Raw genomic sequence first — 13,887 nt, forward strand, 5'->3', positions numbered from 1 at the left:
CCACCGCCTCCCGTACTGACGCTATTTTCCCCCGAACGTGTCCAAAACGGAATGAATCCATCTGTGATTGCTCAAAGACCCCCCCCCCCCCCCCCCACCATCGTTAAAAGTCCTTAAAGGCTGATTCTCAAATTCGCGCCTAACTACACCCATTGATGTTCCTGTGTGTCCTGTATATGTGCGAGTCGACCGGTCGTAGTCGTTCTATCCGACAGGCGACTTTTGTTTTCGATACAACGCTCATTCCAACAAAAATCCATGAAGATTCGTTGAAAAATGGGTGACACATCGATTAATAACCCCGGAGAAAATTTAGGTAATTTTCCATCGCTCAAATTCTCAATCTCCAATTAAAGTATAAGTCTCACGACCATATTGTCGTTTTTCTCTTTTCAAGTCAATCAAGATGAACTCATCCTTCAGCAACAAAGAAGCATCGAGAAAGAGGTTAATGATTCCTTTTATTTATTATACTTTTGAAATTTCATTGGCTAATTAAAATCAAGGGAGGAAAAAAAATTGCGAATAATGGGCTAACCTGCAATGTGGGTTCTAGATATCCGAATCAATACCTCTAGTGGGGGAAAAGGAATCACTGAAGAGCCTGGAGAGGGAGTACGAGGAGGATGAGGTTTATCTGTCAAAGGCTAGGGCACTGGGACAAAAGTATTCCTACATTAGAAGAACTAGACCCGATGGTAATTGTTTTTTTCGTGCATTCAGTTATGCTTATCTCGAGAGACTGATACAGAATAAAGATGAGTATGACAAGTTTCGTGAACTCGCATCAAAGAGTAAGGATAATTTAGTTGCACTGGGATTTCCACAGTTCACGGTGGAAGACTTTCATGACACGGTAATTACAGTATTTTTTTCTTATCAGTGTGTTTCAACATGGACACTGCATTTTCTTGGCAGAATTACTTATTGCAGACAAAGGAGACTTTATTTTTTCTGGTAGATTTTTTTCTCCTCATTCTATCTACACGATATACATATTGAATTCTATTAAATTGTAATGTGTCATCCCGATTATACAAACTGAATATTGTTTTTATTTCTCAAAATAATGTTTAAAGTATTATCATCTACACAATTATGATTGGAAAATTTTTTGGTAATACTGAATGAAAAGGAAATAATGTGGGGGAATAAGGAGCAACTTGCAAACTTTTTTTTGGAAAAGACATAATTCTAGAATCGACATGTAATTTAAATATGTGCAATTCAAGAAAAAATCCAAAATCCATCAAACTTGAGTCCAGATTTGTGAATTCTATTTTTGAGTTCCATAAGTAGAATTAAATATATATATCGTGTACTGAGAAACCGCGGAGCACAATTTCTGTAGATAAGATCTCAATACAAAACATGAGTTGTAAAAATAAATGATGTGACTCACTCGTACTAGACAATTTTGTCAAGAAAATGCTGTGTCGCTGTTAAATTATACCCATAACTCTACTCTGGATGGCTTTTGTTATCTTCTTTATGCTTCGTGTGAATAATCGGAGTAACGAGTTGTACTCATTTCAGTTTATGGAAGTCATTGAGAAGGTTGGCGATGGTACAGAGGCCAGCAGTGCTGAATTACATAAATTTTTTAACGAGCAAGGTTACTCAGATTATATTGTTGTTTATCTTAGACTAATAACCTCTGGTCAATTGCAAAAAGAAGCTGATTTTTACCAGAATTTCATTGAGGGTGGTAGGACTGTCGTTGAATTTTGTCATCAGGTAATCATTCTTACAATTAAAGCATTAAAATGCACAACTTAATTCCACTTGATTATTAGTTTTTGATGAATAGATTAGAATCGACATTGGGGGGACAATTAAAATTCGAACACGTGAAAGTTGATTGAAACAACAAAATACGTTTCGAATGATTGCCAAAGTAGAAATAGTTTTTTTTAGAAGATACCAAATTCTCAAAGATGAAAATATCCCTTTTGATTTAAAGCTAAATCGCGAACATTTCGTTTCACTCGAGATACACACTTTGCGAACCAAAATTTAGAAATTTGCGCCTTTCTTTCGTATGAATTAGAAATTTATTGTGACCAAATGGGCGTGAAAGTGCTAGAAATAAGATTTTCTTTAACGACAAATTATTTTTGTGATGAAAATTTTTTCTTTGAGATAGTTCTTCAAACGTAAGAATTGTTTTGTAAAAGTAAGACATCTGTGACGCTATTTTTTTGTGTACGAAATACGAAACGTGAACAACACACACTCATGTCTGGAATTCACACGTTGATTTCAACAGCAACATTTATCAAAAACTCATCCTCAAGTTGAATTAATACCATTTCACTCGATCCATCATTGACAAGTGATCAGCCCTTCATGCATTAAGCAAATGAAAATTTCTGCATTTCATAAATTCTAATGTAGGAAGTGGAACCAATGTACAAGGAGTCCGATCACATTCATATCATCGCAATGAGTACAGCCCTTGGTACTGGTGTACGAGTACGTTACATGGATCGTGGAGCTGGCACCGAAGTGACAGCCCACGATTTTCCAGAGGGCTCAACACCAGCTGTACATTTATTATATCGTCCAGGTCACTACGACATTCTATATCCCTGATAATTCTCCTAGCCAGTGTAAATCTCGATATTTACAAGTCTACATCCATTTTACAAATAATAAAATCAATTTTTTTCCGCATCAATTTGTGGTATTTATTTCATTATACAGATTGAAGAATACTTCATTTATCCATTAATTATTTATATTAATTTTCATTTATTTAAATTCATCTATACATTGCATTTTAATTTCTTTATCTAATTGCTACATCAGCGCACAATAGTCTACCTAACGAAGCCAGTGAGAGCAGAAGTTGGTCCGAGGGTTGTAAAGAACAATTATAACACAATAGAATACCTTCAACCCTGATTAATCACAAAATGAATAAGGAAAATTCCTTATAAACTGCTTTACATAAATTTCACCGCTCTTTTCCGAGCTTCCTCAAAAATAAAGCAAACGAGAAAAAAATTCTCTTCGATTTAAGACGACGTTCTCAGTGAATTAAACCAGATTCACTCCAGCAACGAGGTCCTCTCGTAGAAGTGGAAGCACCGTTGGCCCACCGGCGGTCCTCCTGCAAAAACAAGTGGCCAGATGAAAGGGAACACTAATCGTCTACTCTTTGAATTCGTAATAACATATCCTTGACAAAATAGGTCTCAGCCTCGGGGAAAATCCGATAACTTATTTCGTCTCAGGCGTCGGGATTTTTTCACCAATGTTTTTTTTTTCTTTGTCCTTTCAACGATATATATTTTTTGCTCATTAGTGAGGGGGATTAAAGGAATGAATTTTTCGTTGAAAAATATTTCTAGGAGTGAAGGGAGAGAATCAATAATGATATTCACTTCGCTCTGTTTAATCACAGAGATGGATTTTCCCCCGTGAAATTTCCTCTTCTCGTCTCGTCTCTCTACCTCAAAAGAATCGTCTCATCCACTCGGGCAATTTCCACCAATTAATTAAACACTCGAGGCAGAGTTAATCTCTTAACGTGATTGAACATATTTCTACTCACTGCGCATGGATAAGCCCAATTGCAGGTGACAGAATCTGATGTTGCGAATGAGGTGGAATAATTGTCTGTCTCCGTGACGTTTGATGTTGCGCCACTGTCTGACCGATTAATTGAATTCTGGGTACTTGTGGTACAGTATGAGTTGTGGGCTGGTTTGGGGCTTGTGGGATCATTGTTAAAGTCGCTTGATGGACACTTGGTGACTGTGGGTGAGCAACAATCTGGCCTGGCTGAAGATGCTCTTTATTCTGGGCTGCTCTTGCGCGCGCTAAGAGTGACATGACTGTTCTTTTCGTTGGGGACATGGCAGGTCGATTTCCAGGGACCAAAGGCCTCTTTCGACCTACATGAAATGTACAAAAACCACTGAAATTACGTTTTTTTGAATTCATTGGCGTCGACGAATGGAATCGATGAAAGTTTTTGTTGTTGTGAAGGATTAGGTAATCGCGGTTCTGTATTGTTCCAGTATTAGATTATTTCCATTTTGCGACTTCGAATGGGGTTTTTAATAAATCATTCATTCTCTCAGTCTCGGTGAATTATTAGGATGAAAATTTTACGTCACTTTTGAAGGAAAATTCCGGAATTTAATGAAGGTTTAAAGTCAAAACTATGAAAACTATTTTAAAATTAACTTTTCATGCTCGAATTTCTTTATTAAGTGGAAAATGTGCCATGCCTCACTGAATTCAATTGATTTATGTTAATTTCCATGGAATAATTGAAATTAAATTTGCAGTTTGCATTGGCTTATGCATCGAATTTTGAAATTTCAATGACAGTTCAGGAGTATTTTTCACATGAGCCACATTGAATTCGATATAGAGTGGATAAAAGTACGAAATTTAAAATTTCAAGAATATATTTATCTGAATTTTCCTGATATCGATTGGTTTTTCTAGAAAAATAGCAATGAAATGAAATTATGAATTTTCAATGACGAAATTCCTTGAAGTTTTCCGGAAAGTCATTTGATAGAAAATTTCCAAGAATTATACCGGAAATTCAAATCATTTTCACTAGTGTAACCTAGAATGCATAGTAAAAAGAAAAAGAAAAAAATTGGAAGTTATTTTTTTGCCGCTGTGACTTGTTGATTTCTACTGGCAAGTCTCGTTATTTTTCCACGTGAATTCAATACATTCTCGAGTAATTTTTTTCCATGTATCTGACGATTAAATTATTTCACGCAAAAGCCTGCATAAAAAAAATATATATTTTTACCCGAAGTTATGGAATGGGGCGAATTCCCCGAAGTTTTGGATATCTCTTGGGGTTCGGAAGCTTGTCCAGTGGTACTGGAAATTGGTGAACTAGTTGGTTCTGAATTAGTCTCTGGACTTGATAATTCATCCTGGCTATTTTCCGTACAGTTCATCATCTGCATTTCCCACATCTGCTCCTGTCGTATGTCATCATTGTAATCCTGCACAGAGGGAGTCATTAATTCTCATAAATGTCACATTGTGATTTAATAATGACGCATCATCGTTTATTAAATCTGCTAATTAATGCATTGATTGTCGTACGGGAACGAGGAAACGTCGCACTTCGACTAGGGCATAGGCAATGCGAGCGTGTGCCTCAGCTGGTGTTGCATAGGCGCTTATTTCTACGTGAAGATCCTCCGTGAGATGAGAGAACTTTGGGTCACCACTGGCACGTAACTCCTCCTCCTGTTAAATAATTACCAGTGAGTGAATTCGAAGCGGAAAAGTTGGATAGAGAGATGAAAACAGTTTTCTCTGGCATAAAAGGGATATTAATTCTCCTGGTAATGCTCATAATAATGAGTCAATTTCCCTCTGCCCATCAGGAACTTTCTTTTTTCTTTTAGGTCTGGGGAAATTTTTTTTATCGTGGGATAAAAGGGGATTTTATTCCGCATCGGAAAAGAGATATTAATTCTGTAATGGAGAAGGGTCTACACTGAATATTCTTCTTAAATTGTACTTTAGATTGCGTGAAAAAACACTCGATGAGTGAATAAAAAAATTTATTGTTTCTTCTGGAAACTTTAAATTTCGATACAACTGTCCCGAGAAAATTAATGGAAATCGGGAAAATTGAGATAAATATATTCTTGTGTTCATTTATAAAAAAAACTTGTTTTAGAACACGTTTTTTTCTCCCTCAGTGTACGATTTCTCTATTTCAAACTAATCCCGAAATTGAATTATATAAATCATTCACTTCAACTCAAGTTTTGGGGGCAAAACTAGATTCGATTAATCGATCGAACTCGTACAGAGCAACGTAATTGAATGTTTAAATATTAAAAGTAAAGCACGAGTTTACAAACGAGTTGCATCCAAGTTTCATGCGACTACTCTGTGTACACGTGCTACTGGGGGGAAGTTTATCTCAACCGCAGATGGGTGATGTTTTCCAGCGTTCGGGATAACCATCAAAAGGAAACGACGGGGGAAACCCCATCGTTATGTGTAACATTTCACTTGGAATTCCGTTCCAAAAGACACACATTCATACGCAATATGGATGAGACCAAAAAGGCTTCGACAATTTCAAGCCCATCGGTGAGTGGAGGTTTCCCCACAAGCCACGAGATGTACGGCTTTTAATTAAGGAAGTCATTAAAGTCGCATCCTCGTACAAATCTTTACCCTTCCTCCCTTCCTTCCCCCTGCACCCCCCTCCCCCTCACCCACTATGTACATACTACCCACTTCAACCCAACTCTTTCGTTCAGGTGCATTTATTATGGGAGAGGAAGAAAGTGATGCATGATATTTTCTTTGGAGGGAAAAAAATTTAAAGTGACGATCTTTTCATAATCTGGTGAGTGCACTTTCGGGGGAAGTTGGGGCTTTAATTGAAGGACGGCCCGGGGGATATATATTTTTCCACCAGGAGGTTTGCATTTTTTTTCTTCATCCTCTCAAATTCTTTATGATTTATTTTTCATTCTCTCCCGTGGTCTCTGTATTTTTGTGTCATTTCTGCTGCTCGCGGACATCGCTGAGGGTTTTTTTCTTTTCATCGGACTGTGGGTAGCTGGAGATGAAGGGGGAATTTTTAATTCTTATGGTTGGGTTGGTTGGGTTGTTTTGTAGGGGCTCAATGCGTCGAGAAAACAGTTGAGAAAAAATTAGTGAAAAACTCGAGTTATTGCCGGGTTTAATACCGTTCTAGGTTTTTTTGCTTCCGAATGAAAGCATTGTATATTCAGTCAATTGAGGTGAAATGAATGAATGGATGAAAGTAATGTATTCGTCAAATCAGAAATTTCCTGTTTTTTTGTGTCAGGATAACTAATTTTCGCGTTAGGTCGAATATGATAGTTTGCTGAGGTGTTTAAAAATAACGTGTTTCCAGTGTGTATCATGATTTATTTTATTTATTCTTTACAGTAAATGTTCACATAATTTTTTTCGGATTAATCTGCATTCTTTTCATTCTTCTGGATTTGTGACCTAATATGAGATCTCTTGAGATCCGAATTCTTTCGAATTCTGTCGCTAGAGTGTGTTTATTAATTCGCTATAAGTAAAGAGAAAGTGGAGTACTATTTAGAAAGAGAGAGAGCAGTTATTTTTCTACCTGTTGAAACCTAAAATTTCCGTTCCACAAAATATTGTTCATTGAATCATCAATTTTTTATCTGTGCAATTCTTATTATTTACCTTTTGACGATCTTTCATAGAACCCCGACCAAGTACAGCCATTTTGCACCCACTCTCCTCCTGCAGGCGTTTTAATGAATTTCCCTTCGGGCCCAATAATTTTCCAACGAAATTAAACTGCACAGATACAAGAGTAATTCAATCAAACTGCAGTTAAAACTTTCTTTAGGTACATAGAATTAAAAACCATGAATTTGTTCAATTGATTTTTCCCTCCGGTCAGCGTGATTCGAATAACATTTTGCACAGAATTAGCATTTTTTTAACATTCTTTGTTTATAAATAAATAATTGAAATTCAGACCTGTCCAGTTTAAATAATAAAATCAGAATCGTAAAATGTTGGGAAACTTACAGTCAAATGGGGCTCAAATGAAAAGCATTTCACTGGAGAAAGTGTTGAAGTGGATGTTTCCATTTTTATAAATGATAAATTATCTCGATTGATAGTGATTTTATAAAGGAATGTCAAGAAACGTTTTCCCTTTGGGCCCAATAATTTTCCAACGAAATTAAACTCCACAGATACAATAATAATTCCATCAAACTGCAGTTGAAACTTTTTTCATGTAGATACAATTAAAAACCGTGAATTTGTTCAATTGATTTTTCCCTCCCGCCGGCAGTTTGATATTCACTCGAGTTGGGAAAAATAGAAAATGAAAAGTTGAACGGCAAGTTTACCTGAATTTTTAAACTGACCTTGGGATGATCTCGAACAGGTACTTGCACCCTCACGGCAACTTTGATCGGCTTATCTCTGGTAATGTCTACCATTCGTCGCTCCACCCCATCGCAATTTCCTCCCACGATGCTGCTACGATTTACGCCAGTGGCACTTCTGCTACAACCACCCCCAGCCACTGTGCTCGACTCTGAAAGGATCGCGTGTGTTCACGAGTACAAAAGCATCGACGATGCGTCAACACGAAATGCTCTTCCATGGTTGCTACTGTACTCTCGACCCATTCACCTCAACCCCTCAGCGCCAATAATCTTTTTACGTATCAGGTATCAATTTTTTTTCGGGTGAAATTTATCGTCAAACTATTCTACGGAGTATCAGGGATTTTTTTTTCATGGAGAGCGTAATGGAATTCGATTCTACGAAGTGCGGTAGTATTTTTTTCTTTCGATTTTAGAAGAATGTCAGGTCTCTCCAGATTATCAATTAAATCGTACTATCTTTTTTTTTATGGGATAATTGGATCAATCTTGCAATCTCTCGTAGAAGTGGATGGAATTTTTATTTCATTGGAATATGAAGAATTGGAAAGTATCAGTTTTTCCGTGACGTCATCCTTTGAATTAAAAATGCCACCAATTTCTCTCAACTCGACGACGTCTTACTCAATCTCAATGTTTTTTTCGCGTTACAGTATTCATCTGGATTCGACATACCAAATTAAATTACGAAACATTAAAAGCAATGGAATTGTCCCGCAAGATATTCTCCCAATCATTTTGTTTTTGGCTCCAATTTATCATTAAACTGATCTACCTAGCCTCAAAGTATTTTGCACTCATCCAAACCATACTAGAATTCGATTCTACACAGTAGAGATACATTCTTCTATTTCGATCCCAGACTACGCGTCGGTATTTTCGAACCATTAATCAAATCATAGCGTTACTCTTCACCAGTAATTGAGATCACTTTTTAACGCAATTGACTGTAGATTCCATTTCATATAATTTCTCAAAATTGAAAGCAAAATTTTTTTCTGCACCATGCTACGAAATATTTATTGTACCGCGAACGCAATAAAATTCGATTCTCCGTAGGCGCTAATATTTTAAGAAAAAATTACTATTTCTCGAAAAGAAAAAATTGAATCCAATCGTCAATGCAATTAAATTCAATTGTACATAGTGTTCAAAAATTTTTTATTTGAACTGGAAAAAAAACTTTGTATTCTCGAACTATTAATGCACTCATTTTATTATGCTTTATAGAAAAATTGAATCCAATCTCAAGGGAATTGAATTAAATTCTTACTAGATTAAATTCTGAAAAATTGAAAGCAATAGAATTTTCCGTTAAAGCGTTCTCTTAAGCCCCTCGAAAATATATCACCCCCGACTTAATATTGTCACCATAAATACTCTCCCCCCTAATTGTTATGATGCCCCAGCGACGAAGAGAAAAAAAATATAATAGAAGAAGCAGGTGCACGTGACCAAGTGCTAATGCAAGTGATCCCCATTCTCCAAAATTACGTTACCCTGTAAAAGGATCCACCACTTCACTCCCTGAACATACGTGTCCTATCAACGTCCCTCTGCTCCCAAACTGGAGCACTAGTTCTTCGCTTAAATATTCCACCCCTTAATATCGCCAATAGTAAGCCTCTTACCAAAAATACTTGAAATAAATTTTTTGTTTGAAACTTTTTCCTTATCACTGGCGAGTCAGGCAACACGTTGCTGATATGATAATTTTGAGGGTAGCGAGAGCCATTCAACACTGACAGTGAGTCGAAGTGGAAAATTGTTTCTGGCACGGGACCCCTTCAAACAACTCATCGTGAAAGAGAGAACACCCGAGGAGATGTTGGAAACTTTGTGAAAGACTAGAGAGACATTGGAGGAGCAAAGTCCAAAGTTTACGACACCACCGAAGAAATAAAGGTGCCTCTGGAGACGACATAAAACGGATTATATTCTTCCATGGATTTTTACACCCCCCATTGTCCACGGTATTTTTATTATCCCACGCAACATGTGACGAGATAAAAAAAACATCCCTTCTTTATATTTATTTTCTAAGTAAATTTATTCCAAGAGTACTCACCCTGCATGGTGTATGCCATTCTCAGTGAACATAAACATTTATCCCAGAATTTAAATTCATCATTCACGAATGAATCACGTGCAATCACAATTATAAACTGGGGAAGAATAAATTACGAGTAAGGGAAATATTGAAATTCATTTCAACGGAATTTTGACGGATTTTTTTTAGAGAGTTTGGGTCTCTCAGTAGTCGGCTTCAACTTTTGAGGACTCGAGGGTGGGTTGGGGATATTCGATGCTGTCGGGTCGGCTGCTCCAGCGGGACTGAAGGATGTGCATACACCTGAAACGCCTGGAGCATATTGCCCCATGGCAAAGGGCGCTGTTGTCGGTAAAGTTCATCGTTAAAGTTCGTGTGAGGTTTTTTCTTTCTTCTTCGTAGTGGGATACAGACATTCGGCTGATCACAACTACTTATTTCTACTGTTCCCGGTGTTTGTCCTCATTCTTCGTCGGATAATTGCAGGATTTTTTTACTTGATGTGTGAATAGCAGGAGAAATTTAGTTCGATTATTGGGATTATTGTTGTTGAGTGGTGGAAGTTGATGGTCACGTTTTGATGAAGAGTGAGTTAGCTTGATTAAGAGTGTTTTTCGGAGTAAATTGTCGAGAAACCTTTTTATTCGGAATGCCTGCCGTGGATCAAATGTCAGAGGATGAAAATTCCACTCATTATAGTGAGAGCATTAAAATTTTTATTTAGCAGTAATCAACAAAATAATTTTGTGATTATTGCAAAAGTCGAAATTTTTTTCATTTGAAAATGCAAAATTTGTTATTACGGATACCAGTGTGATTAATCTATTTATGGGTTTTATCGCTGGGAGAATCTGCATTTGTGCGGATAATTTGTAGACGTCTGCTATTTCGCTCAAGATTTCGAATTCTTTACTATTTCGAGGTGAAAATATCTCTAATAAAGTGAATTTAAACGGCAAATATTTCCGTCAGAGTTACAGGGTACCAATCACATCGTCATTGTTGTTTTATGCAAAAATTGCAATTGCCTTTCATTATTCGTATAAATTCCTGGACCCAAAAATTCCATTCGATTTCAATCAAAATGAGGACCTTATTTTGCGAGCAAACATTTTCATCTCTACTGACTCCCCGAATATTTAGCGAATTTTCGAAAAATATAAATATTCAATTACCCTCCATTCACCTAATTAGTTCCGTCCACGCCCCAACGAATTTCTCCCCATTCCCCAAATAAAATTAAAATTCCCTCGATATTTGTATCGCCCCTCCGTCCAATTCCGAAAAGCATGCAGTTCAAAGAAATCAATCATTCAATTAATCTTAATTAATTCACCCTCGAAACAGGCACTCACTCTCCACAAAGAAAATCTGAAATGATTGGTTTGAAAAAGGTGAAGGAGAAAAATTCAATGAATAATAAATAAAGAAGAAAAGAAGAAAAAAAAACTACAGCTGGTAAAAAGAGGGTTTACAGAGCAGTTCCCAACTCCCAGACGTAATTAGAATGGAGGAATAGAAGAGTTGAAGTTTTTCATGCATATGACCCAACTACAATGAACACTGAAAACTGCATACGTTATTTGTACAAAGTTGACCGAAGCGCTCGTTAGCCCGAAGTCGTCACTCCACCGGGCCTTCAACAAATGCCTGAATACGCATGCACTCACACTAGTGATTACAGACAGTATTTAATGATCATTCAGACGTTAATTATGTCGATTGGTAGAATTTTTCGCTTGGTTCGTTTATCGAGTTTCAGTCTCATGTTGTTTTTTGTCAAACGGGAGAGAAAATAATGCGTCGAACGTGATGTAGCTCAGTAGAGTGACGTAAAGAGGAAGGAAAATTTATGTGGCAGACGTGCTCCTCATATTTTTCAAGAACTTTTGGCCTAATTGTCGATGAGTGTATTAAGGTTTTTTTTGGGATTAAGTGAAGGCTGTTAGATTGGAGGAGTGTAACACGCCCCCATGCGGGTCATACACTGAGAGAAAAGGCTATTTTTCCAAATATTCATTTACGTGAGAGAAGTATTTATTTTTCAAAAAAACTCGGCTGAGTTTTTTATGAATATCTCTGAATCTAAGGGAGATGATGCAATTTTCGTGAGGGACTTTTTAGTAGAGCGAATTGAGGGCTATAAAAAAGTTCGTGACAAAAATTTTTTTATCCCCCTTAGATTTTGCGATATTCATTGAAAACTGGTCTTAATAAACAAAAAATAGATTTTTTGTTTATTAAGATTTGAAAATTGTTGGAAAATGTTGTATAGTTGAGGGCCAAATGTTGTTTGAGTGGAAGCTTTTGATACAAATGTTTCAAAGAATTCAAACGTGAACAAAATCGGCAAAGTACTCGTATGGAAACTGTTTATGAAGGGTGACTTAGCGTAGGTGAATAGTCCGTTTATTGCCGAGTGAACCCGGCTACCGACAATTATCCCCCGGCACTACTTCATTGTTCTACGGAATGGTCCGACGGTGATTGACGTGTTGAACAATTCTGGACAATGGCATACGTACTGAGCCACCTCGAGTACCAATCATACGGGAAATACGCGCGTACAAATGGGACAGACTCGGGCTTGGCGATTAATGCGAATTGAATTGATTATCGATGATGTTTTATGAGGGGATTTTATGTCTCACTGGGGATAACGCCTTCTTGCTGATTCATGTCGATGCGATTTGCGAGGAGGGAATTTCCAGAGTCAATTGTTTGCCATGGAAACCTTGGGATAATCACACTGATATGCTCACGGTCGGTAGCAAATTAGTGGAATAATAAACATGCGTCCATTCAACATCTGATTTTTGGCGAATATATTCGAATCTGAGGGAAATGGGCATTTTAGAAGGGTTTTTTCGGAGCTGAATGAACTCCTAGGGTGAAATTACAAAAAATATACACCCCCTGTAACAAACAATATCTTCAGACCATTAGTGGTTGAGTATAATTAAGCTGTAAAAGAGATAACCGTAATAATATTGCTCCTTCGTTCCCAATGTATTCCGTAAACACTGAAGTGTGAGCAAAATTGATAAATGGGCTCAATTTGAGGGGGCGTTTTTGATAAATATCGCCGAAACTGGAGGGCATAGGGGAGGAACTTATGAAAAATTCCGTGTGGGGAAAGTTATGTCTTTAATTTAGACACAAAGGCGTAAACTGACAAGCTTTTGCCTTTTTCTTAAATTGTCGAAATTGTGAAAACGTATTAGGAAAGGACTTGAATGCATCTTAACTTTTTACCATTTTTAGAATGAATGAGGATGAATTTTTTGAGCCTTGCAAAAAATTACTGCGTATAATATTTGCATTCTAGTTGCCACCGACATATTTCCAAACATTAGTCTTGTTTATCCAGGAAATCTCAAGATCTATGAGAATTTTCTGCAATTTTCCAATAGAAATGGCATTGCAATAGAAGCTTTAAAGAAATGCAATAGAATTTTTCAGTGAATGCTAGATTTTTTAATGATATCTTTTCATAGGATTTTTCTTTAATAGAATATATTGACGTCCATAAAGTTACCAGTCCCTTAGTTGACGTCCCTTATTTTCCACCCCTTACCCCTAATTCCCGAAGGGATGGAGCACCATTTTTTTTTGTTCGAGCACCAAAAAACACATAAAAAGCACATAATTTTGACAAAAAAAAAACATTTTTTGACCTTGCTCCGCTAACTTTATGGACGTTGGAAAAACGCAATTCTGAGCCGTCCATCTGCGTATACGGAACCCAAATTTCCTCAGGAATCCAATGGAATAAGTTTTAATATAGGGTGTATAGTATAGGGTATATATAGTATATATAGTATAGGGTATATATAGTATAGGGTGTATAGGGTATAGTATAGGGTGTAGGAAGTGGAAAAACGCAAATCTGAGCCGTCCATCTTC

At 36.9% G+C, this 13,887-nt stretch overlaps 2 protein-coding genes across 2 annotated transcripts; one reads left to right on the plus strand and one right to left on the minus strand.

Annotated features, from left to right (window-relative positions):
- Window positions 1-169: 169 nt before the first annotated feature.
- On the plus strand, window positions 170-2,680 carry LOC107046682 (ubiquitin thioesterase otubain-like). The gene is made up of 5 exons (XM_015269353.1): window positions 170-316; window positions 398-447; window positions 557-856; window positions 1,537-1,737; window positions 2,398-2,680. The coding sequence occupies exons 1-5, from the start codon at window positions 277-279 to the stop codon at window positions 2,593-2,595; spliced, it is 789 nt and encodes a 262-aa protein (XP_015124839.1). The 5' UTR covers window positions 170-276; the 3' UTR covers window positions 2,596-2,680.
- LOC107046681 (KH domain-containing, RNA-binding, signal transduction-associated protein 2) lies at window positions 2,671-10,250 on the minus strand. Its single transcript, XM_015269352.2, has 7 exons — window positions 10,000-10,250; window positions 7,908-8,080; window positions 7,207-7,323; window positions 5,092-5,238; window positions 4,787-4,988; window positions 3,560-3,902; window positions 2,671-3,115 (listed from the first exon to the last, which is right to left on the minus strand). Exons 1-7 carry the CDS (start codon window positions 10,016-10,018, stop codon window positions 3,043-3,045), a joined length of 1,074 nt encoding a protein of 357 aa, XP_015124838.1. The 5' UTR covers window positions 10,019-10,250; the 3' UTR covers window positions 2,671-3,042.
- Window positions 10,251-13,887: the final 3,637 nt, after the last annotated feature.

Source organism: Diachasma alloeum, unplaced genomic scaffold, assembly GCF_001412515.2.
Source record: "Diachasma alloeum isolate Michigan unplaced genomic scaffold, Dall2.0 Dall_scaffold_01728, whole genome shotgun sequence".
Taxonomy (NCBI): Eukaryota; Metazoa; Arthropoda; class Insecta; order Hymenoptera; family Braconidae; genus Diachasma; species Diachasma alloeum.

Excerpts from the sequence above, each read along its gene's own strand:
- LOC107046682 (XM_015269353.1), top strand. The coding sequence starts at position 277 with ATGGGTGACACATCGATTAATAACCCCGGAGAAAATTTAG. Across the intron at positions 448-556 it reads AAAGAAGCATCGAGAAAGAG|ATATCCGAATCAATACCTCT; the intron begins GTTAATGATTCC and ends TGTGGGTTCTAG. Across the intron at positions 857-1,536 it reads TGGAAGACTTTCATGACACG|TTTATGGAAGTCATTGAGAA; the intron begins GTAATTACAGTA and ends TACTCATTTCAG.
- LOC107046681 (XM_015269352.2), bottom strand. Across the intron at positions 7,324-7,907 it reads CTGTTCGAGATCATCCCAAG|TTTAATTTCGTTGGAAAATT; the intron begins GTCAGTTTAAAA and ends GTATCTGTGCAG. Across the intron at positions 4,989-5,091 it reads TGCGACGTTTCCTCGTTCCC|GATTACAATGATGACATACG; the intron begins GTACGACAATCA and ends CCCTCTGTGCAG.